At 35.8% G+C, this 24477-nt stretch overlaps 3 protein-coding genes across 3 annotated transcripts; all 3 read left to right on the forward strand.

Moving 5' to 3' along the window:
• Window positions 1-6861: 6861 nt before the first annotated feature.
• LOC128253164 (accessory gland-specific peptide 26Aa) lies at window positions 6862-8775 on the forward strand. The gene is made up of 3 exons (XM_052981380.1): window positions 6862-7001; window positions 7070-7890; window positions 7946-8775. Exons 2-3 carry the CDS (start codon window positions 7857-7859, stop codon window positions 8773-8775), a joined length of 864 nt encoding a protein of 287 aa, XP_052837340.1. The 5' UTR covers window positions 6862-7001; window positions 7070-7856.
• A 50-nt stretch (window positions 8776-8825) lies between these two features.
• Window positions 8826-9408, forward strand: LOC128253184 (accessory gland-specific peptide 26Ab). The gene is made up of 2 exons (XM_052981410.1): window positions 8826-8980; window positions 9041-9408. Exons 1-2 carry the CDS (start codon window positions 8950-8952, stop codon window positions 9280-9282), a joined length of 273 nt encoding a protein of 90 aa, XP_052837370.1. The 5' UTR covers window positions 8826-8949; the 3' UTR covers window positions 9283-9408.
• A 1574-nt stretch (window positions 9409-10982) lies between these two features.
• Window positions 10983-11749, forward strand: LOC128253185 (accessory gland-specific peptide 26Ab-like). Its single transcript, XM_052981411.1, has 2 exons — window positions 10983-11357; window positions 11418-11749. Exons 1-2 carry the CDS (start codon window positions 11327-11329, stop codon window positions 11657-11659), a joined length of 273 nt encoding a protein of 90 aa, XP_052837371.1. The 5' UTR covers window positions 10983-11326; the 3' UTR covers window positions 11660-11749.
• The last annotated feature ends 12728 nt before the right edge of the window (window positions 11750-24477 follow it).

The following is a 24477-nucleotide window of genomic DNA, read 5'->3' on the forward strand; positions in this document are numbered from 1 at the left end:
GATGAAGCTGAAAGGGAAACCAGTTGGGATTTTTATTTGAATAACCACGTACTTGAGAGCGCCTTGAAAGATAATGTATGTCACTCGGGTTTGGGGTGAGAATAGATACTTGTTCATAGGTTAGTGCCTGGGTAACATTTTTTGGTACCTTTTACCTTCATTAGGTAAACAAATACGAAGCTACCTTTTATTTTATGTTTGGAATTTAGGTACTTAAATAGTTTAATTTAGTTTTGTTTTCAAATTAGGTTGTTACCATTTAATTTAGTTTTATATTACAAACAGCATAATTTGACTGCAACTTGAAGATAAGTTAATTCCTCCGCATATAAAAGAATTACCTAAATACATAATTTCGCAAATACCTTACCTAGATCCATAAAAGTATTACCTTTCCCAACACTGATGTTACCATTATTAATTCAGATTCTGAGTGATATTTTGTATCTAAAAAGTGGTAAATAGTTATGTTTGTGTACTTATTCAGCTCCTGTGTAAAGCGTCCTCGTCTACATGTTATTAAGATATATATTTCAAGTGGCGTTGACAAGAATTACAAACACTTCTTTTATTTTACAGGTTTTTAAAATTTGTTTACATGTATCCAAAACTATAAAAAAACACAGTCTCCATTCACAAACAATTTTGTCAATGAAAGCTAAAAGACTCAAGCGTAGTTTAGTGAATGAATTTTGGTGTTGTTTGGCTGACGAGGTCTTAAGTTGTTCACCAGCCAACGCTCATTTTCCAGACCAGACCAACAGACCCACGCAGAAAGTGTCGTAAGCCTCAACCACAACGTAGGCCATGAAAAAACAAATCAACGCGTTTTCTACATAAAGGCGTAGGCGACAAAGTAAGAGTTGCCACGCGCCAACCTGTCAAGCCTTCCATTAATTAGCCGAAATATAAACTAGGAATCGAGACCGTCCACCAAAACTGCACGTGTTTTATCTACATTCAAACCATCAGACAACGCTCTTTTGTTGGCCGAATGAAAAACAGAAGCTTATGTCACCATCTCATGCGCGGGCGGATGCCTCTGCTGAGACCAAAAAGACCAGAGATGTTTTTTATACGCCTCAACTTTTATGCCATATGCCATAAATGGCACCATATGGATGACGCCTCAACGAAAGTGAATGACCTACAACATATAGTAGTTTTAAAGAAGTTAACAAACTACGTGGCTCGCCCAAAAGATTATCCAAAACTCCCTTTCCAGTTAAGTTTGAATTTTCGGCGTGAAATTATGATTTAGAACGCAAGGGTCTTTGTTTTTAATATAAGCGATTTATTTTTTATAATCCTTCATTTAACATTTATTTTACTTAAGCGATGACACTTTAAAATATAGATCGTGTAGCACTCATTATTATATATGAACAAATGTATTTTTTAAGAATAGTAATAAAATAATTGCTTAGCTATTCCTGTGTAATAGAAACATTTTAAGATTTAACTCTAAAGTAACTTTTTTACTCTATCAGTAGCTGCAATGACAAATCCGCTGTAGGCGAAGGAGAAAGAAAAAAACCAAATAAAAAGGAGAGGGTCCTTTACGTGTCCTTTAAAAGCTTTAGCAGCTGCCTCAATATATGTACATTGCACATATAATCTGAGCGTGTAAGCGAAGACATATGCCAGTCAAAACGAATTGAATTTCAGAGCAGTATCGAGTGGGGCCCAGGCAAGTTTGACTGCTCTCGCACTTCATCAAGTGGGCATCATCTGGGCCCATTGTGGCAATGCAACTGCCGAGCTAGACAATCGCTTGGCAACTGCTCAACTATCTCATGGATGCAATTGTGTCAACGCTGCACTTTTCGCTTTTTTCTCACGTTACCAGCGCGAGTCTGGGTAACTGAATAATTCGAGCGACTTGTGGCACTACTTTCTATCGGCTAATTTGCAACTTTTCACATGCCACCGAGCGCACTTTATCCCACAGATTCCAGTAGTGATCCGAGAATGGCGGAGGGTGTACTCGTCTGGCGAGATGTGAAAATGTTGATGTTATTTATGCCTGATTTTTTCAGCGATTTATGTGTCATTGTTTTGGCGTTTGGAATTACCCAGACTCACTCTCATTGAGGAGATGGCTTATTGTTGTTGGCGAGGCCAATGGTAATGTGATGTTGATAACTTTCCCTCCTCGCGATTATTTCCAGTTGCGTTTCGAGCGGAAGTTGGTTTCATGGCTTGATCTGTGCAAGGTGATGTAATGATAGTGGGTGCTGCTGATGGTGATTAGCCCAATTGGTGCTGCATTTGAAAAGGAAAGTTTTACTAGATGGGACAGCGAAAATCATATTAAAATGTGAATAGCCCGAGCGATGTAAGCTCTGATAGTAAAATTCAATTTCTCTAATTATTCTAAAAACACCTCTTATCGATGTAAAACGACGTGACGACCGCACTTTATACGTACAAAATTATTAAGCATTCGACGAAATAAATACCCTTTTAAAAATGTTCTCCTTCCTACCGCTTTAACAAAGATTTTAATCATTTTGCCTATTTTTTATTGCATCGATACCACAGAACTTGTTCAATGCTAACAAATTATATTTAAAACTTGATTTTACGATATGCTGATAACTTTTGAACAGAGCATTGGCTTCAAGGCAAGTTGGGTGACGAAGCGTGTCTTGTAATACTATAATAATAATAATTTCATTGTAATTTCAGTCAGAAGTTTGCAACGCAGTGAAGGAAACATTGCCCTAGAAAATATATATATTCTTGATCAGCATCACTAGGAGAGTCGATCAAGTCCGTCCGTTCGTCCGTTTTTACCCAAACTAGTCTCTTGGTCTTAAAGCCATCTGCACGAAACTTTCCCAAAAGTTAGGTAGTAAATATATCGGTTTTAATTTTTCGTTTAGTGGTAATGGTCTATTATTTTAGAATTGCGATTTAAATTGAATAAATCATAAAGCTTCTATGGGAGCAATCAGAATATATACAAAAAATGACAAAAATGTTGTGTCTTATCTATTTTTCTGTTTATCAATTTTTTTTATATTTTTATTAACATGGTAATGGTTTATTAATTCAGAATTACGCTTTTAATTTTTGAAAATCGGAAAACGATATTATATGTAATTGGACATATGGATGTTTTAAATATAATTAATTTTTGCAAATGCTTCGGCTTGCCGAAGATTACTTCCTTTCCTGCTTTAATATCAATTTGACAATAATCTATGGTTAAAACTGTACTGCTTACTTTTGAATATCAAATGGATACATGCAATTATTTTTCATATATATTTAAAGATAGTATTTTTCAGTTGTTATAAATATGGGCTTGCACCACTTAAATGAATGCCACCTTAAAATTTGTTTCTCACACGTAATGCACAGTGATTTTTGTAAAATGAAGTGAATGGTACCGACTTCGTTTATAATGGAATGCTGACATGATCATTGCAGTTTAATTGTGATGCGGATTGTCATAAAGTGTGTCAACTATATTGACAAATGCAAATGATCAACTTTCAAAGTAAGCCTGTCGTTACCTGGCACTATCTTTTAAACTTTTCTTACGACATAGTTCATTGAAGTCTTTATTGAGACCCGTCGCTCCCGATTGCATATGTAAATGCCTTTGTTTAAATGTGGCCTGGTGGCTTGTTAGGCTATGACAACCCGGTAATTATGTCATGTAATCCCCAATTTCCGATTCCACATATAAAGACCTTGGCACGCATGCTACCGAAATGCTAGAAGTCAATTAAAAGTCCATTATCCACACCATGGATGCTGCCCAATCAGAACTGCCTGTGGATTTGTTTAATAAACAATTTCCGCTTTGATTTCTGGCCGCACGAGGGTGAGGATTCCCCTCGAATCGGAGCTAATTAACCTGACTGTTTCTGATGCGGGACATTTATGCCAGCCAAAGTGTGAAGAGATGCCCGCTGCTGGCGAATAGTTTCATCGGTGGGGCTGATTGATGCGCCAGGCTCAGGTGTTTTTGTCGGCTTTTCGATAGGAAGTCGCAGCTTCATTTTGTCGGCCGCAGTTCAACGCGTTCTTCGATGCCGTCGCATTTTTCGCGTTTGTTTCGTTGAATTAGCGAGCGATTCCCTTTAGCTCATTGATTGTTTACTTAATGTTCGGACTTTATCTCCTTCAGATGAAAGCCGACAAATGGCATACTGCAAATCGATGTCGTTGGAAGGCATCGCTGGCATTCGATCCGATTAACCCTTTACGTACCCAAGCGAACGCGTTGTTAGCTCAAAACAATTGACTTAAAAGCTCTGTTGTCTTTTACTACTATTTTTGTCTCGAAAAACGATAGTTTGTGAGATATATATATTTATCAAAGTTGTAAGGCATAGACACTCTTGTAGATATCTTTCTTCATTGTGATGTTTGTTTCTGGAATAATGTATACAGATTAAATAGTATTCATGCAAGGCATGAAGCTGTTTAATAGCTGGTATTAAAAGGGAAGAGATTTATTGACTTGCGAGGGTTAAATCGGGTACACAGCCCATTTGACTTTACGTGCAATTAATTAATGCATCATAGAGAGATGGAAAGCAGAACGGCGTAGGAAAGGGACTTCCCCTTTGGATGGCCAGCTTCCACCGGAAAATATTTGTTTCCGTTCTCCACACTGTCCGTTCTGGGGAATGGAAAATAAATTACAATTAAATGCAACAAACATGCAACACAATTATTCGCTGCGCAATGCGGCGGATGTTTATTATCAAGTGGATACGTAGCGACAACATCATTAGCCCCTGTCCCTGGTCACTGCCCATCAGTGGTTCTCTGCGGCGCCCTTTTTCCGATGGAACGACAGTAAAAGTGGCCTGGCATGCTAATCCGGAAGTAGGTCGTTTTCCAAACGCAAATGAAAGCGTGAGCTGGAGCCGAAGTCAAGCCGAAAAGCGTCGACAGTCATAACAATGCATATGTCTGCTGCGAGTGGGATACGCTGCAGCATGGGAAATTGAGACCTAAACTTCAGTGAAAAGCCATCTTCAAATGAAAGTCACAGACTGATTCTCATCACAGCATGGCAATCAAAATGAGGAATTGGACAATATCTTTGTGTGGGAATGGCGCATTGGGAATAGCGAAAAGACAAACAAAGTTTCCAGCTTATGAAAAAGTTAAAGTGAAGCGGTAACGAACATTGAAGCATTGGTCTTGATGCTTTGATCAATATATTCTTCTGCTCTTAAACGAACTTTGACCATTTCAAACTAACAATTTGAAAAGAACGCCAATAGGAGGCTTATACACCTTGCGGCTCTAACAAATATTTATTAGCCGGATGTAATTGCCATCTTGAAAACGTGCTTCTGAGATGCTATGCAACAGTTTATAAGAGCTTGCATTTAAAAGCCAATTGGAAAATATTGGTAGTAAATTTCATTCAAAATGAAGCAATGGCTTCTTATTTTAGAAATTGTGAGCTTTGTTGTGTTCTCTTGCCGATGGTTCTGAAACTGTAAGCAAACTTGCTTTTTCCAAGATCCAGATTTGAATATTGAAATAAATAAAATAGGATAAGGTAACCTGATCTAGGGAAACTATTAACTATTTTCCCAAGACCGTAATCAATCAAGGCACACAAATGCGATCGAATATTTCTGTTTCAAATACTCATTAATTTTAAGCTGGCTCGCTTTGACCCTTAATTGAAAATTAAATGCGCATTATATTAATAAATGGTGTTCCGATTTCGGCTTAAGGTGAATTCCAACATACTGAAATAGTGCGCCACAGTTGGCGTAGATCACAAGGCAGTAACGACTTTTGACCATATGAGGAGCCGAGGCAATTTAGGCAGCGTGCCGCAGACACCACGCAAAATGCGAGCAACTCGCTCATAAATCGCTATGTTTTCAACAATTAGCAGGGGACACCCACCCAAGTGGGGATCCGATCCACAGAGTGACCGCTCGCCCACGAGTTGGCCATGCCTTAGTTTTACAAGTCCCACGTTCAATCATGCCTTCAATTTGACTCGTGCGCAGGCGCAAGATTCAATTTACATATTCAAGTCGGCAATGTTTTTAGTTTGATTTTTTCTCATTCTACTCACAGTACGGATGTTGGAAATTTTTGAATTGCAAAGTGGCAGTTTCACTTTTGGGCAAAGACAATGGTGCCCTTTTTAGATATACATATATACATATACATATATGCTTGCATTTTTACATTAATTTTTGCTGTGAAATTGTTTGCCGTGACTGCACATGTCAGATTTTGTAAAGCTTGTATTGCAGAGAAGGGTTGGGAAAATATCGATGGTGTGCACTTTCAGTAGTTTTGGCTATCGATGGTGTTCACTATGGATATTATCGACAGTATCGGCAATTGTTCAACCTCAAAACGAACGAAATATCAAAACAATAAAATCCAAACCCATAATATATTTTATTTGACGCTGATTGACAAAGAAAATTTTCAGAAATTCATTTTTACTTTACCATTAAAAATGAAATTGTCATAAAATGCTTCGCCATGGTGTGCAGGCCCACTGTCTCAATACGTTTTTTTGTAACTTCTTAGCCTAAACTAATTGTTCTCGAACGATTTAAAAGTGCAGTGTGACTAAAAACTTAAAAATTCCAGCAAGTTCGCAGAAATATATGGTAATATACTTTAGGTATAATTTAAATATATATAATTAAACAAATTTTTTCTACAGCGACAGTATCGATGGTGAGCCCAAACCATCGATGTTTGCTAAAATGTTCGACCATCGATAGTATCGATAGTGCTATCGATTGTCTTAACAAACCTAATGCTGAGTTTGGCGCTATTATAAGGTATATATAAAGTCTTCTTAGTAAGAAACGAGGCCGACTACCTTTTTTGTGATTTAAATAAAAGAAAGAAAGGTTCTACAACCTGATAAAAGCCATGTCGAAACGATTTTACTTGAAGCCCATATATAATGATAAATAACATAGGCTACGTTAAATACTCGATTATGGGAGGTTTCTTTGCATGGTTGATTGCAGTTCGTAAGTCTCGTTTGAGGATATTTTAAAAGAACTAACTTTCAAAGCTATCTTTAAATATTTTAATTTAGTTTCTTGCTGCCTTGTGACAAAAACAGAAGCCCAATTTCAGAGATTACCCGCAAGTCCAGACAAAGTGGTTCAAGACGCCACTAATGAAACCGATTCAAAGGAATCTCTAAAGGGGGTTACATTCAACGAAAGGCTACTGAAGCAAGTCCAGTTTGAATTGAACGCGCAGTTAGCCATTAACTCAGATTTGAGGTCAAAGGTGGTGAGGCGTGGTGCAGTTTTGAATAATATTAACCGAGGCTCAATCAAAGCCATGCAAAAGTTTTCTGCGACGAGGAATGCTGTGATGAAAGCCAGTCAGTTATTGTCCCAAAAAAAAGTTAAGGTCGATTATAGTTGGCTCTTAATGGAACGCTGCCGAAATATCCAGTACCGGAATGACAAGGTACGGCGAATTGCCGACAGACTGGCCAACAGAAGGGCGGAGGAAGTCCATCCGAAAGCTAGGAAACATTATCTATCAAAGTATCTCAGACTTTTGGAGGTTCTCCAAGAGCAGGTAGTTCAAGAAACCCGTGCCGGTATGGGGTTACCTAAAAGACAGTTGAGAATCGGATCGTCCGAAAGTCCATAAGCCCAAAATTACCCAAAAATAAAAAACGAAAATGTTTTGGAGACGTGTAAGGTTGGTACTTTGAAGAAGGGAACATTTGGATTGGCTTAACAAAAGTCAAGCAGAACGAAACACCCCGTTACAACTGCCCTTATGTAACCAGGAATTTGGGTATATAAAAAAGAGGCCACCTCAACTGATTTGAATACTTTGATTACAGCTGTTTCATCGAGATGAGAGTTCTATTGCTATGTCCAGCATTTCTAAGCAAGTACGCTCATGCTTAGTCCAACTTATTTTAAAGTGAATATTTTTTGGTTAGTTCTGCTGGCTAACGGCGACTCTGTGCCCCAGAATGTTTTATCCAAGAGTGACTCGGTGCAAAGGGATTCTTCGCTTGGTGACTCTCTCATGAACTTTCATAAAAGCGATTCACTTCCGAACGTTACGCCCTGGGGGGATTATGTGGCACAGAGTGCTCCATTTAAAAGTGATCCTCCACTGAGCGAAACATCAAAACAGGATAAAAACGATTCACTGCCGAGTGCTACACCCTTCGGTTATTATGTGACACAGAGTGCTCCACTGACTGAAACATCTAAGAAGGACTTACTAGTATTACAAAATAAAGGCAACTTAGAAGGGGATTCGGGCAAAAATGGGACTTCACCCGGCCACTTTTCACCGTCAGTCAAGGCACTTCAACAAAGGCTGTTGGAGGAACAGGCCAAAACTCTGCTCTTTCGGAACCAGTCCGCGTATTTATTGAAGGAAATACAAGCACGAAAGTCCCAGGTGCTCAAGGCTCAAGAGCTAAGCCTTGACATGGTCGATAAGAGGAATCGTGTGAACCGCAATCTGCTGGAGATACATGTCCAGCTCGAAAATGTGCGAAAGCAGGTGAAGAAGTGCCAGGGAAAGCTCTCCGGCAAGGAGATATTTCGGCTGGCCGACATCGAGGCCAGTAGGTTGCTGAAGGAGGAGCGGGAGCCCGTGGTTAACTATAACAACCGGAACAGGTTCCTCAAACTCCTAAGGGAGCTGCGTCGGAAGATCAAGAAGGAAATTAATCTAGTCTCGGAACTTGTTGCTGATAGCACCACGACAGTGAGGCCTACTGACGGAATCTTTCCAACCCTACCCTGGCCATAATCGGTGTGCTCACATAAGTTGTGGTAAAAAAACAGCCAGCAAAAAATAACTATAGTATTGAGTCATAGTAAAGCCTTCAAATTGCGCGCTTTCATAATCAAATTAGGCTGAAAAAATCAGATTTTACAGCTCAGCTTGTCGATTTCCTTACAGTCTGAAAACTAACTGCGTACTATGAACTACATCGTGCTGATCTGCATTTTTGGTAAGTTCATAGGGTAGTGCAAGGTTCTTCGAGATGGGTATTTATTTATTTATCACGCAGCATACATTTGCGTCTGGCGATTCGCCGAAGCTGCTCCATTCATAAGCATTCAGTCCAGTTCAAGAACAAAGTCTCAGAAAATGATGGACGGCTTATTGAAAACTCTGTACGACTACAACATACAGGACAATGTGGACGATGCCAATGGACAATTGGTTCACAGCCGGATGGCCGATTTCAAATCGGATATTTTGAGCCCGGAGGATCAACAGAATATTCGCGATCAGATGGTCATCTTCTAGAAACTCAGTCTTTTTCTTGTTTACCTTATAATAAAACATATTAGCAAGGAAAGTATTTAAATAAAACAATAACCCAGATATTTGACAATAAAAGTTTATGGAAAGACCCTCTTCGAGGAAAATTTAGGTGTAAATTTGTATGAATCCGTCGCAGTCCGTGTTATCTGACTTTTGATTCAAACTAATATGAAACATAGGTTAAAGGAGAAATCATGGGATCTAACGTTTTTCGAACAAGATAGATATATTCCGGTCTTAATGTCTAAAAAGCAGTTAGGCTATGATGATTTTTCGAATAATTTTTCGATCGTTCCTATGATAGCTTTTTAATATCAATAATAAAATAAACCCATATTTCTGAAACAATAAACCATTACTATATGTCGAATTATATTTAAATCAATTGAAAAACTGCAAATCAATCATTTTTTCATTTGTTTTGTAAAAGAATTATAACTTTGCTTTAATGTCATTTCTTTATATATACAATTGAATTATTGTGTCAGAATTTTGTTTTAAGTTTTATTAAACTCGGACGACTATATCATAACAACTTGAACAACTGAACAAACCTAACTTCTCAATTTGGTAATATTTTTAAAAAATTCTTTTAAATAGCTGCAAGGGTGCATAAGCTTCGCCTTGCCAAAATTTCTGTTTATACCCTTGCAGAGGGTATTATAATTTCAGTCAGAAGTTTGCAACGCAGTGAAGGAGACATTTCCGACCCTGTAAGGTATATATATTCTTGATCAGCATCACTAGGCGAATCGATCTAGCCATGTCCGTCTGTCCGTGCGTTTCTAAACAAACTAGTCTCTGACTTTTAAAGCTATCTGTCTGAATCTTTCCCAAAAGTTGTCATTCTATTGCAGGTAGAATATAAGTCGGATCGAGCCGGATCGGACTACTATGGCATATAGCTCCCATAGGAACAATGGAAAAAATAAAATTTAAAAAATTTGGGTATAAATTATAACTTTGCTGTTTTTTAATTTTTTTTGTAGTTCTTCGACATATAGTAATGGTTAAATATTTCACAATTACGGTTTAAATTTCATCAAAATCGGACGATTATATCATATAGCTCCCATAGAAATAATACAAATACATAAAATAACTATCTTATAATTGAGCTGCAAATCATCATAGCTTTAATGTTTTTAAAAATATACGCAAATAAATCATAATTTTAATGTTTTCAAAAATGTTTCATTCTTGCAATAGCTGCAAGGGTAAATGAACTTCGGATTGCCGAAATTTGATTTCTTTCTTGATTTAGTTGTATTAAAGATTGTTTAATTTTTGAAATAGCTGCCAAGGCTTATATACTTCGACTTTTACTGTTTTTCCTGAAAACAATTTCAAAATTGAAGGCTTGAAGTGATAGTTTCGAGTGTATATTTGTCTAGCCCTAATAAATATAATTGTAGATCTACCTTCATAATTATAAGGTTGGTACTTTGAAGAAGGGAACATTTTGATAAGCTTAACAAAAGTCAAGCAGAACGAAACACCCCGTTACAACTGCCCTTATGTAACCAAGAATTTGGGTATATAAAAAGAGGCATCCTCAACTGATTTGAATACTTTGAGTACAACTGTTTCATCGAGATGAGAGTCCTATTTCTATGCGCAGCATTTCTAAGCAAGTACTCTTCTGCGTAGTTTAACATATATTAAAGTGAATATTTTTTTAGTTCTGCTGGCTAACGGCGACTCTGTGCCCCAGAATGTTTTAGCTAAGAGTGACTCGGTGCAAAGGGATTCTTCGCTTGGTGACTCTCCCATGAGGGATAATGTGGAACAGAGTGCTCCACCTAAAAACGATCCTCCTCATCTAATCTTTCCATCAATACCCTCGCCATAGTCGGTGTGATCACATAAGTTGTAGTAAATAAACAGCCACCAAAAAATAACTATAGTATTGAGTCATAGTAAAACCTTCAAATTGCGCGCTTTCATAATCAAATTAGGCTGAAAAAATCAGATTTTACAGCTCAGCTTGTCGATTTCCTTACAGTCTGAAAACTAACTGCGTACTATGAACTACATCGTGCTGATCTGCATTTTTGGTAAGATTATAGGGTAGTGCAAGGTTCTTCGAGATGGGTATTTATTTATTTATCACGCAGCATACATTTGCGTCTGGCGATTCGCCGAAGCTGCTCCATTCATAAGCATTCAGTCCAGTTCAAGAACAAAGTCTCAGAAAATGATGGACGGCTTATTGAAAACTCTGTACGACTACAACATACAGGACAATGTGGACGATGCCAATGGACAATTGGTTCACAGCCGGATGGCCGATTTCAAATCGGATATTTTGAGCCCGGAGGATCAACAGAATATTCGCGATCAGATGGTCATCTTCTAGAAACTCAGTCTTTTTCTTGTTTACCTTTATAATAAAACATATTAGCAAGGAAAGTATTTAAATAAAACAATAACCCAGATATTTGACAATAAAAGTTTATGGAAAGACCCTCTTCGAGGAAAATTTAGGTGTAAATTTGTATGAATCCGTCGCAGTCCGTGTTATCTGACCCTTGAGTCAAACCAATATGGAACATAGGTTAAGGGAGAAATCTTGGGATCTAAGATATAAGTATCTTCTAATTTTCACATTGCCCTGGTAATCTGAGTCAAATAACTCCTCACAAAGAGAATAAGTTAAGTACGTTGCACTTCATATGACCATTTTTTTACTTAACAAAAAATCAAAGACCAAAAATGTCCTACTTCAGTTCAAATAACTCAATTTCACTATTTATTTGAGTTAACTTGGAATGCTGTAATTTTTTATTTATAAATATAATTCGTAATTAATTGTTGTATTATTATTTTAAGTGAAATTAAAGCTTAATTTTATGAGCAAGAAAGGAAGCAAACTTTTCAAGAAAAACTTTATATACCCTTGCAGTTATTGCAAAATATAAATATTTTTTATAACAACTATATTCCGGTCTTAATAAAATAAACCCGTATTTCTGAAACAATAAACCATTACTATATGTCGAATTATATTTAAATTAATTGAAAAACTGCAAAGCAATAATTTTTTTCATTTGTTATATAACCAAATTATAATAAATTTATAATTTTTTTCATTTGTTTTGTAACAAAATTATAACTTTGCCGTAATGTCATTTCTTTTATATATACAATTGACTTATTGTGTCAGAATTTTGTTTTAAGTTTTATTAAACTCGGATGACTATATCATAACAACTTGAACAACTGAACAAACTTAACTTCTCAATTTGTTAATATTTTTAAAAAATTGTTTTAAATAGCTGCAAGGGTACATAAACTTCGACTTGCCAAAATTTAATTTCTCTTATGTTTATACCCCTGCAGAGGGTATTAAAATTTCAGTCAGAAGTTTGCAACGCAGTGAATTAGACATTTCCGACCCTGTAAGGTATATATATTCTTGATCAGCATCACTAGGAGAGTCGATCTAGCCATGTCCGTCTGTCCGTCCGTCTGTCCGTCCGTTTCTACGCAAACTAGTCTCCCTATCTGCATGAAACTTTCCCAAAAGTTGTCTTTCTTTTGCAGGTAGTACATAAGTCGGATCGAGCCGGATCAGACGTCTATAGCATATAGCTCCCTTAGGAACATTCGAAAAAATAAATTTAGAAAATTATAACTTTGCCGATTTTAAATATTTTGTTAGTTCTTCAACATATAGTAATGGTTAAATATTTCAGAATTACGGTTTAAATTTCATCAAAATCGGACAACTATATCATATAGCTCCCATAGAAACAATAAATTTATATAAAATAACAATCTAATAATTGAGCTGCAAATCATCATTGCTTCAATGTTTTTAGACATATACGCAAGTAAATCATAATTTTAAGGGTATATGAACTTCGGCTTGCCGAAGTTTGCTTTCTCTCTTGCTTTAGTTGTATTAAAGATTGTTTAATTTTTGAAATAGCTGCCAAGGCTTTTATACTTCGGCTTTTACTGTTTTTCCTGAAAACAATTTCAAAATTGAAGGCTTGAAGTGATAGTTTTGAGTGTATATTTGTCTAGCCCTAGGTCATAAATACAATTGTAAATCTACCTTCATAATTTTGAGATCTGCAATGAACAGAGCTATGGCGCCTTATGACATAATTTGCCTGATGGTCGGGCGAGTAATCTACTTTTCAGAGATATTTACCTGTTCTTTTTGCTACCTGTGGTACCTTGGTGATACTGTTTGGAAATAAAGAGGAACTTTACTTTAACTGGAACTCAGTTGAGTGTGAAAGTGTTGGGCTACATTTTCTTAAATTAACTACAACTGCCGTTGCTCTGCTCGAAAGCATTTTGTTTGGCAGATATATGCTTATTTTTGGGTTGAAATTCGTCCCTTTTCCTTCAATTCCTCACAGCTTGAATTCTCGACCTGTCTATATTCTATGACATGGTATTTCTTAGGTAAATTCGTTTTATTATTATTTATTGCCTAATGTCAAACATTTTTCTTGGGAAGCTGCACTTTCCACTTAAATTAGTCTGGCTCTGTTCAATCATTTTATTCAAACTATTTGCACAAATTCAATAATACTAAATCACCTTTGTCCCTCCCCATTTGCAAATGAAAAATGAAGTTTTTATTTTAAAACCACAGTAGTCTGTTTAAATCTTTTTCTGTTAATTTCTCTCCTTTGTTTTAAATTCTGGTTAATTTTTCAAAAAGTATTTGGTTTTATTATTTTTAATTCAAAGAAATTTTGGAGCGCTTTTTTCAAATCTAATTTTTGTTATGGCGAATTTGACCATAATTATCGGATAGAAGTGTCTTTCACTCCAAGCTTTTAATTAAGGTAATAATAGTATTAACAAGAAGGAAGCAAACTTCGGCAAGCCGAAGTTCATATACCCTTGCAGCTATTTCAAAAACTAAATACTCTTGAAAACGTTTAAATTTGCGTGTATGTTTAAAAACATTGAAGCTATTATGATTTGCAGCTTAATTTTGATAGTTCCTATGGCAGCTATACGATTGTTCCTATGGGAGCTATATGCTATAGTCGTCCGATTTTGTTGAAATTGAAACCGTAACTCTGAAATATTTAACCATTACTATATCTCGAAGAACTAAAAAAAAATAAAAAAACAGCAAAGTTATAATTTTTATACCCTTGCAGAGGGTATTATAATTTCAGTCAGAAGTTTGCAACGCAGTGAAGGAGACGTTTCCGACGCTATAAAGTATATATATTCTTGATCAGCATCACTAGTAGAGTCGATCTAGCCATGTCCGTCTGTCCGTCTGTCCGTCCGTTTATATGCAAACTAGTCTCTCAGTTTTAAAGCTATCTGCATGAAACTTTCCCAAAGTTGTCTTTCTATTGCAGGTAGTATGTAAGTCGGAACGAGCCGGATCGGACGACTATAGCATATAGCCCCCATAGGAACAATCGGAAAAATAAATGAAAAAAAAATTATAACTTTGCTGTTTTTTAATTTTTTGTTTAGTCTCCTTCGCGTTGAAAACTTCTGACTAAAATTATAACACCCTCTGCAAGGGTATAAAAAAGTAATTTTAACTAATTTAAAATTGTGTATATATGACCATATTTATGAAAATCTACTGCGGATTCTGTATATACATTTTCCAATAACTTTTGTTGGGGGCAGCGCAATGGGGGCTGAGTAATATTTTTAAAACTGGGCTGTGCCGTTTATTCATTTCTTGTTTCTCCATTTCCTCCCGCCCCGCGAGTGCACATGTGTTCCCATCTTATAAACATATCCTTTTAAGAGTCCATCAACCAACAACTGCAAACCTACAGTGTGCCTAACTCCGTCTTCTGTCTCGCTCAGACATGTTGGCCTGGTAAATTTTTTACGAGCCGCAATCAGTAAATGTGTCACGTAATCAAACATGAAAATGCACAAAAATACATTTTGTATAAACACATGCTTAAATTAAAGAGTGATATTTATATTTAAGGCACACGACAATCCATTGCAAGCCCAAGAGCCAAAAAAAATCATACACGCCAACACATTTATCATTTTTATACTGCTGACAGCTTTAACAAAGAAAGGGATTTAAAACTTCCTTAAATTTTGAGGACATGAGAAGTTTTGTAAAAATATTCACAAAATAAAATAAATAACATAATAATAACAGCTACTCCTAGAAACACATATTTTTGAAAATGTTACGGGGTTTATGCAATCAAACTGGTGTAATTCTGACTAATTTCAGATTTTTGGTTAGTTAATTAGTTTTTAGGACTGCTCTAGGTCACTAGGCATCACAAGAGGCCCTTGCTGCACTTTTCAACCACAGCCAACCTAACATAGTTAAATTTGTATTTTAAATAAGTTTGTAAGTTTATTGTCTAAAATATTGAAAAACAATTACAGCTTACAGACTCCTACTTCATTATTATCAAGTCCCATCCGCTTCAGTGGTTTGATTCCTACCTGAGGCAGAGACAAGTGAACACCTGGTCAAGACTGCAGTCCGAACACTTAACTGCTGAGTGTTTACTACTTAGCCAGCTCTCACACTGAGTTGGTTACTTACAAATGACTTTTGTATCGATAGGCAAAGGACAATGGAAATTAAATCGCATTCGTTGCGGCGCAGGACAGGAAACGGAAACGTGTAAAAAACAAAGTGGCATTCAGTGGAGACATCCTGCGGTGTCTTTGTGCCGCTTGAAGTGAATCCAGACACATGAATGAACCGAAAAATTACCTTCACCAGAATACATTTCCACTCGTTGTTCATTCTAAGTTTTATCTCATGCTGGGATATCTTTCATCTGCCAGCCGCTTGGTCTTCCTATTCCTCAGTCTATTAAGAAGCCAAAAGATACTTAGTGGCTTTTACCTTAATCTGCTACGAAAATAGCACCTTGTTTACAGCTTAAGGCCAGATTGTTCCTTTGAAAGCTAAGATTCCGATGATGATTAAACTTAAGTTTGTCCTATTCAATTCGATAGGAAGCACGTAAGAAGATGAAGAAATTTTGCTTTAGACTGTAAAATCTTCTGTCTGTAATGAAGGCAAAATCGCGCATAAATCCAAATCAAAGGCGATTTATTAAAATCCAAGGCGATTTACTATATTTTGCAGAGGGTACAATTATTTCAGTCAGAAGTTTGCAACGCAGTGAAGAAGACAATTCCGACCCTATAAAGTACCTATATTCTTGACCAGCATCACAACGATCTAGACACACCATCTGTTCTCTTTCTGTTGTAGGTAGTATACAAGTCGGAACGAGACGAATCGGACTACTATAGCTTATAGCTCCCATAGGAACAATCGGAAAACAAGAAAGGAAGCAAACTTCGGCAAGCCGAAGTTCATATACCCTTGCAGCTATTGCAAACCGTAATTCTAAAATATTTAACCATTACTATATGTCGAAGAACTAAAAAAAAATTAAAAAAACAGCAAAGTTATAATTTTATTTTATTTATTTTTCGATTGTTCCTATGGGAGCTATATGCTATAGTCGTCCGATCTGGCTCGTTCCGACTTATATACTACCTGCAATAGAAAGACAACTTTTGGGAAAGTTTCATTCAGATAGCTTTAAAACTGAGAGACTAGTTTGCGTAGAAACGGACGGACAGACGGACAGACTGACAGACGGACAGACGGACATGGCTAGATCGACTCGCCTAGTGATACTGATCAAGAATATATATACTTTATAGGGTCGGAGATGTCTCCTTCACTGCGTTGCAAACTTCTGACTGAAATTATAATACCCTCTGCAAGGGTAAAAAAATAAGAAAAAATAATAACTTTGGTGTTTTTTCATATTTTTTTAAGTTTTCCGACATAAAGTAATGCTTAAATATTTCAGAAATACGGTTTAAATTTCATCATCAAAAAATTCAAAAAAATTTAACCTTTTTTATTTTGTAATTTTTTTTTTTAATTCTTTTTGATTAATTAATTATTTGACAGTCCAGAATTACGCTCTTAATTTTATTAAAATCGGAAAACGATATCATATAGCTGCCATAGGAACTATCAAATAATTGAGCTGCAAATCATCATAGCTGCAATGTAAACATAAACGCTAGTCAATCATAATTTCAATGTTTTCTAGAATATTTCATTTTTGCAATAGCTGCAAGGGTATATGAACTTCGGCATGCCGAAGTTTGCTTCCTTTCTTGTTTTTTTTTGTTCTTCGAGATATAGTTTGAATTATTATTATTATACTATTATTATTATTATACTTAAATTTAAATTTGTTTAAACTTTAATAATTCAGAACTACGCTTTAAATTTTGTTCAAATCGCAGTAGATAATTTCTTCCAATAGGTTTTTGTTGTATCAAAATACCCTATTCTAAAAATTTGGACCAAAGTTTATTGAACGAGACATGCATTTATATGTAAATAAATTTTTCTGTAGTAATAAAACTTATTTAAAAGCTTTAATATAAATTATTTATCATAGAGAAGATAAAATGTTTAGCAACTCAACAAACACAATGTGTTTACTTAGCTGCAAGCCCGACAGATTAAATTGTGATAAGATTTGATTCATGGCGACCCCCAGCAACTCCGACATCGTCTTCCTTTCCAACAACGCATGCAAAGACAATTATCATGATCCAATTGCAAATAAATACCTAAAATCATAAACAACATTAGGCAACCAACACAAAGGCGTTCATTTTGCGTGATTTGCCTTTTGTATCAATCAGATAAGACTCCATTTCCTGTGAAACAAGAGCTTGACAAAGGGTTCAATATTAGTAATAATGTCAGCTTTGAATATAGTAGGGAAAATATCCCGCGTCTAAAGTTTATAAAATAATAGCGTTTTCAGTCAATTTTTGTTTTAAGGTTCTTACAAAAACTTGACCATTAAAAACCAAAAATGTTAGCTAAATGGGACGTATCTATCTTTAAATATCTTGACGTTTAAAAACGACGTCAAATTTATTGGAAGGCTTCAGCGATTTTAAAATAAGAAACTCAGCGTTATAAACAAATTTGAGTACTACGTACAAATATAAATTTGGGAAACCCTTAAAACATATAATATTAACGAGCAGGCTGTGATTTGTTTATTATCTTCGCGTTTCGATGTTGTGTATTTTCCATGTGGTAAACATAAATAAGCGGAAATTGATGAAAGTGATTTTGATGATTATGCATCGGCAATATCAAAACTCAATTGTTTTAAAAGAATAAATGTAATTTTTATCATTCGAACAAGAAAGGAAGCAAGCTCAATTGCCCTTTCAGCTTTTTTTTTATATTTTTCGGAGTGTTCCAATGGCAGCTATTTAATGGAGTCGACCGACTACGAAGGCTATACGATATAGTCGTCCGATCCGACCCGTTCCGAATTAAATATACTACGTGGAGCATAAAGCCTTTTGAGAATGTTTTATTAAGATAGCTTTTAAGCTGAGAGACAAGTTTGCGTTGAAACGGACGGACAGGCTTATGCGCCTTTTCTGAAGAATATAGTTTATTTGGTCGGAAATGTCTCCATCACATATTAAATTCAGCCACGAATTTGGAAGGCTGAGAGAAACGGGTATTTCGGCAGGGGTCTACTGTTCTTCCGTTAACATCTGCAAATGGCTCTAAAGCCGTTTGCAGCCAAAAAGTTATTGTCTTCACAAAACTAAGAAAAAATATTTGTATATTTGTTTTCTACGCTAAAGAACGTTATATTATTAATAAAATGAGTTATCGACAAGCGGCTTAAAATAACTTTATATAAAAGATAAAAAACACATGAAAACAGGTAAAAAACGAAATATATTTCCACTATAACAAACTAGTTTTCCAAACTGGTGTTTGGAGGGTGGGAAGGTTAATTTTAAGAAATATTTGAACAAAATAATTAATTTTTTACGTCGAGATAAAGCAACTTTCCAATGAAGTTCTCTCAAATCATTTAAAAAAAGAGGAGCACGTGCGAATCACCACCAGTTATCTTCAGCTATATAAGCAGTTAGTCCTCCAATATTCCAAAACCACAAAAAGTCGACAATACCGAGCATACGTTTTCTCTATTCAAGTGATTGGACAGATCCAATTAATTAACCGACCCCCTACTTTTCTTTGATGAAATTAAAGCTTTTATCCTCGTAAATGGCAGAAGTACAGAAAGGTCAAAAATTGGTGCTAATCAGTTAATTGCCTGATTCGAGGCGTGTATATCTGCTAGAGTTAGAGCGGGTCAACTTAAATTGTGTAAACAATCACAAATCACAGAAATCACGCGACCGTAAATTCCGATAAGACGTGAATGGAAAGCGTTGGCAGGCCTTAGAGTGTGGCTGTTTTAGTCGTCCGGGCAAATTGGGCAAATGCTCAATCGATTGGGAATTTCGCGATTCCCCAACTCGGCTCCCACGACTGTCTCCTGCAAGCTGTGTTTTTATGGCTGTGTGCGGTTTCTGATTCACGTTTGGCTAATTTCTCCGCATTCATTTTCTTGACTCGTTGTTTTGCGATTTTCCATTGTATCGGGTCGCCCCACACGCCCCTCTTTGGTTTCAATCAATTAGATTGAAAGTGAAAACTTGAAAGTGTGAGTGAAAATGATTTGCAATCAAACCTCTTTGAATAGAGCATTCATTTTGATTAGGTCTAATGAGGCGGGCGTCTGTCGATATCTGTAATTGCTGTGTCTGCTTATGCAATTCTCATCACAAGAGTGTGCCTCCGCCCCTTTCCTCCCGCTGCCATTTTTTCATTTTCCCATTTTCCCATTCGGGCACCCGCACAGAAGGAAAATTAATTTCAAATTTGTTTCTGCCCAAAAATTATTATCAAAAAACTCAGCAGACCAAAAAATGAAGGGGGCTTCTGCTTCTGTTTCTCAGATGTGCACCACATGAGTCCGAGAGATGGTGATTACACTTCCCCAAAATGCGGTTGTTATATTTTTGTATAAACGCTTGCGAAATACAATTTCTTAGTGATTTATTTGAATAATTAAATAAATTATTAAAAATTACGTTATTCTAAATGAACTGGACAGTAAACTTAAAAGCATCATATATAAAGGTTTTCACTTTCCATTCATTTTATTTTCTCTATTGTTATGTCTGTTTAAACCAAGTAGCACTTGTTCTGATTAACCCCTAGATGAAAGCCCAAATAATTATAAATTTATGTGTAACCAGCTGTCGCTCTCTGCCCTTTTATTTTCATTGTTTTTCCCTTTCCTGCTTCTCTTTATATAATTATATGCTGTTTGCATTGGTTATAATTGTGCTGCTTTTGATGTTGTGGTCAACCCATATTTGGATGCATAAATTCAAGTTGTTTTATATCAAATATATGGGACAAAAATACATTGAGCAAAAACTAAAACCAAATTTTAACAATAGAGGAAGCAAACTACGGCAAGCCAAAGTTCGTATACTCTTGCAGCTATTGCAAAAATTAAATATTCTTGAAAACATTCAAATTATGATTTACTTGCGTATATTTTGAAAAACATAGAAACTATGATGAGTTCCTATGGCAGCTATATAATATTGTTTAACGATTATAATAAAATTAAAACCCTGGTTCTGAACTGTCAAATTATTATTAAGTCAAAAAGAATTTTAAAAAAATTACAAAATAGAAAAGTAACATTAAATAAAAAAGTTGTATACCCTTGCAGATTATTATAATTTCAGTCAGAAGTTTGCAACGCAGTGAAGGAGACGTTTCCGACCGCATAAAGTATATAGGTATATTTTTGATCAGCATCACTAAGATATTCGATCTAGCCATGTCCGTCCGTCCGTCCGTCCGTCCGTCTGTCCGTCCGTTTCTACGCAACCTAGTCTCTCAGTTTAAAGACATCTGCATGAAACTTTCCTAAAAACTGTCTTTCTCTTGTCGGATCGAGCCGGATCGGACGACTATAGCATTTAGTTCCCATAAGAACAATCGGGAAAAATAAATAAGTTCTTCGACATATAGTAATGTTTAACTATTTCAGAATTACGGTTTAAATTTCATGAAAATCGGACGACTATAACATAAAGCTCCCATGGGAACAATAAAAATATTAAAAAAATTTTTTAAATAAATGTAACTTTTCTGTTTTGTAATTTTTTTTTTAAATTCTTATAATAAATGTAACTTTTCTGTTTTGTAATTTTTTTTTTAATTCTTTTGACCTTTTATAGTTTGGCAGTTCAAAATTTTTATTTTATTAAAATCGGGAAACGATATCATATTGCTTCCATAGGAACTATCGAATAATTGAGCTGCAAATCATCATAGCTTCAATGTTTTCAAGAATATTTAATTTTTGCAATAGTTGCAAGGGTATATGAACATCGGCATGCCGAAGTCTGCTTCCATTCTTGTTTTTTAATGTTTTTATTTAGCATTACTGAATGTCGAAGATCTAAAAAAGAATTAATAACAAAAAAGAATTTAAAACTGAGAGACTAGTTTGCGTAGAAACAAACGGACAGACGGACAAACTGACAAACGGACGGACAGACGGGCATGGCTAGATCGACTCTCCTAGTGATGCTGATCAAGAATATATACACTAAATAGGGTCGGAAATGTCTTCTTCACTGCGTTGCGAATTTTTGACTGAAAATATAATACCCTCTGCAAGGGTAGTAAAACCATAAAAGGCGGATAAAAAACAACAAATCGGGATGAAATTATATATGGGCTGTTCCTGGGCTTGGTTGACTTTTTCCTGGAAGTGCCAAAATACATTTTCTAACATTTACAGTGCTTTTCTTTGTTGATTAAGCTTAAACAATTTAAGAAACAAAAATTAAATTAATATTGCTGAAAAAATAACAATTTAAAATAAATATTAATTTAAAAAAAATAATATAATAAATTATATTATTATTATTTATATTATTTATTAACCTGTAAATAAATTCATGAATCGAGTATTTAATTTTCTTGCTAAGCTAAAGGTCATGGTTTACTACATTTCTATAGCACAACTTTTCAATAACTTACATTATACACATTAACTGAATAGTGATCAATGTTTGTTTCAAGATCCAGAAGTACGGTTACTCCCGACTGCAAAGCTTCTCATTAAGCGCATATATAGAAGTTCTGCCGTTTGTATATCCTCTCCTGAGATAGCTAAAGAGTCTAATGTGACTTTCAGGCGAAATCAGTTAGTCCGATCATAGTCGAAATCTCGACGCTCACTGGACTGTTGACCCCAATCAAGTATAAATATATACTTTATAGGGTCGGAAACGCTTCCTTCTACCTGTTACATACTTATCACACGAATACAATATACCCTTTACTCTACGAGTAACGGGTATCGGTTGTCAAATTTTGTTTTTAATATGCTTTGAAAAGTTTAACTAAATTTTTCTTCACGTAAAACTATTACTACATTTTTTAGATCAATATTGCTCCGTTCTTAGAGTGACCATATTTGGGGAGCTTTTCTGAGTTGCTGAAAAGTTGTTGGCTCAACCACTTTTCCCTGTATAGGAATTTTATAGTCAGAAAACGCGACAGCAGCGTCTCTTATTGTTGAGGCCTATTAAAATACTACGTAGTTTTCAGAGTGTTGCTTGTGGATTGCTTAAGTATGTTAAAAGTAACCCTTAAAGAATAACTAATCAGCTAACCTTATTATTTGGGTCCAATTTGATTACTAGTTTTTTAGATGAGGCAACCTATAATTAGTGTGACTATTTCTGTTGATCCTGGAGGGCTGAGATGAAGGTCTTAAAAATACTAAGTACTCGCATATCTTATGATGCAAATATTAATCTTAAATAATACGTGTTTTACTTATTTTTTGCCATTTACTAGTTGTTGTTGGGGTTTCTTTATTCTTTGTTGCTAAGCGAAAGCAAAAATGGTTCGATTTACACAGAGGCCAACCTTACCCCATACTAGGACCGACTATTTAAAACCTTTCAATAAAGTTTAGTAGTTACGAGAAATTCGTTCAGAATCTTAAAAAAGCCGTCATAAGATTGGTTGAGTTATAACCGCGTGGATATCGTTAAGCAAAAGAATGCCTATTGAATTTTAATAACAATGCAAAAAGGCAATGTGCACAAAACTGGTTAAAGACAATCCACCTAACTCTAGAAGAAACCCATTACTTTTGAAAAACATGTTGAAACGTTAACAAAACCATATTTTCTAAGGCAGAACTCAAGTAATCCAATTATTGTTCGAATCCATTAATATTTGAAAGGCTTACTAAGAATGGTTCAACAAGGCAGAAACTTAAGTCTGTCCAAACTTTGTAGCCTCATTTTTCGGTTTATTTTAATTTGAAGTCGAAGTTCATTCATAGCCAGCATTGCCAATTTGTCAGTTATCTACTCAATCGAAAACTCAAGATGTGTTAGCATGTGAGTTGATATCTCAATATTGATCAATGCTCCAACGACCGAGAACAAACGCGAACAGAGGCAAAACTTACGATCGGCGGAAGAGGCAAAGGGAAATGTGAATAAACCTATTTACATAAATACGATGAATGAACTCGGTAATGATGCCCTACAAATGGATTAACCGGCGGTGCCCCGATCAATGGAGCTCTTGCGTGGTTTTGTTTTTATGCTGTTCAATGCCGGCTCGCACCCAAGCCATGGTATCTGCGGCTGTCGGCACTCGTCTTGTCGCCAACCTTACTCGGACTTCATTGATAAAACTTGTTAGAGCTGTCGCTTCCTCTTTGTAAGTGATTTTTTCTCTCCCAGTCTCTGTGGCACTTTCGAGGCAGTTTTTTACGCAAATCTGGTCGACCGGATCTGGTCGGCTGGTCTTTTGGCCAGTTGGTCTCTCACCAGGTTTCGATGTCATGTGACCGCAGAAGCCCAGTACACTCTTTAGCGGAAGTTGATATGGGAAATGGATTTCAGTATCACAAACTTTGTACGCACTTCCCTCACAGTTGCCCAGATTGTTGATTTTAGCTGACGGTGTGGACTCTTCTTTTGACCATTGCGAAGTTGTACTTGGCCTCGTAATTATACACATACGATGCTTGTTCTTGGTTTTAAATGTTTATAAATTAATTATTATGACTCCATAAAAATCCTTAAGCAGTAAGAGTGTAGAACTCAGAATACTTGGTACGCGGTAATCAACCTTTTCGTGGTCTGCTTTATATATTAATAGAGCAAAAGATTTTAAAAAAAGACTTAAAGATAAACATTGTACACTTTACTGTATCCTTTTTATTTTATTTTCCTTTTGAAACG

Source organism: Drosophila gunungcola (assembly GCF_025200985.1).
Source record: "Drosophila gunungcola strain Sukarami chromosome 2L unlocalized genomic scaffold, Dgunungcola_SK_2 000007F, whole genome shotgun sequence".
NCBI classification, from domain to species: Eukaryota; Metazoa; Arthropoda; class Insecta; order Diptera; family Drosophilidae; genus Drosophila; species Drosophila gunungcola.

Bases quoted from the DNA above. Each gene is read 5' to 3' on its own strand.
- LOC128253164 (XM_052981380.1), top strand. From the start codon at position 7,857: ATGAGAGTTCTATTGCTATGTCCAGCATTTCTAA. The intron at 7,891-7,945 runs GCAAGTACGCTC...TTTTTTGGTTAG, and splicing joins GCTATGTCCAGCATTTCTAA to TTCTGCTGGCTAACGGCGAC.
- LOC128253184 (XM_052981410.1), top strand. From the start codon at position 8,950: ATGAACTACATCGTGCTGATCTGCATTTTTG. The intron at 8,981-9,040 runs GTAAGTTCATAG...TTTATCACGCAG, and splicing joins CGTGCTGATCTGCATTTTTG to CATACATTTGCGTCTGGCGA.
- LOC128253185 (XM_052981411.1), top strand. From the start codon at position 11,327: ATGAACTACATCGTGCTGATCTGCATTTTTG. The intron at 11,358-11,417 runs GTAAGATTATAG...TTTATCACGCAG, and splicing joins CGTGCTGATCTGCATTTTTG to CATACATTTGCGTCTGGCGA.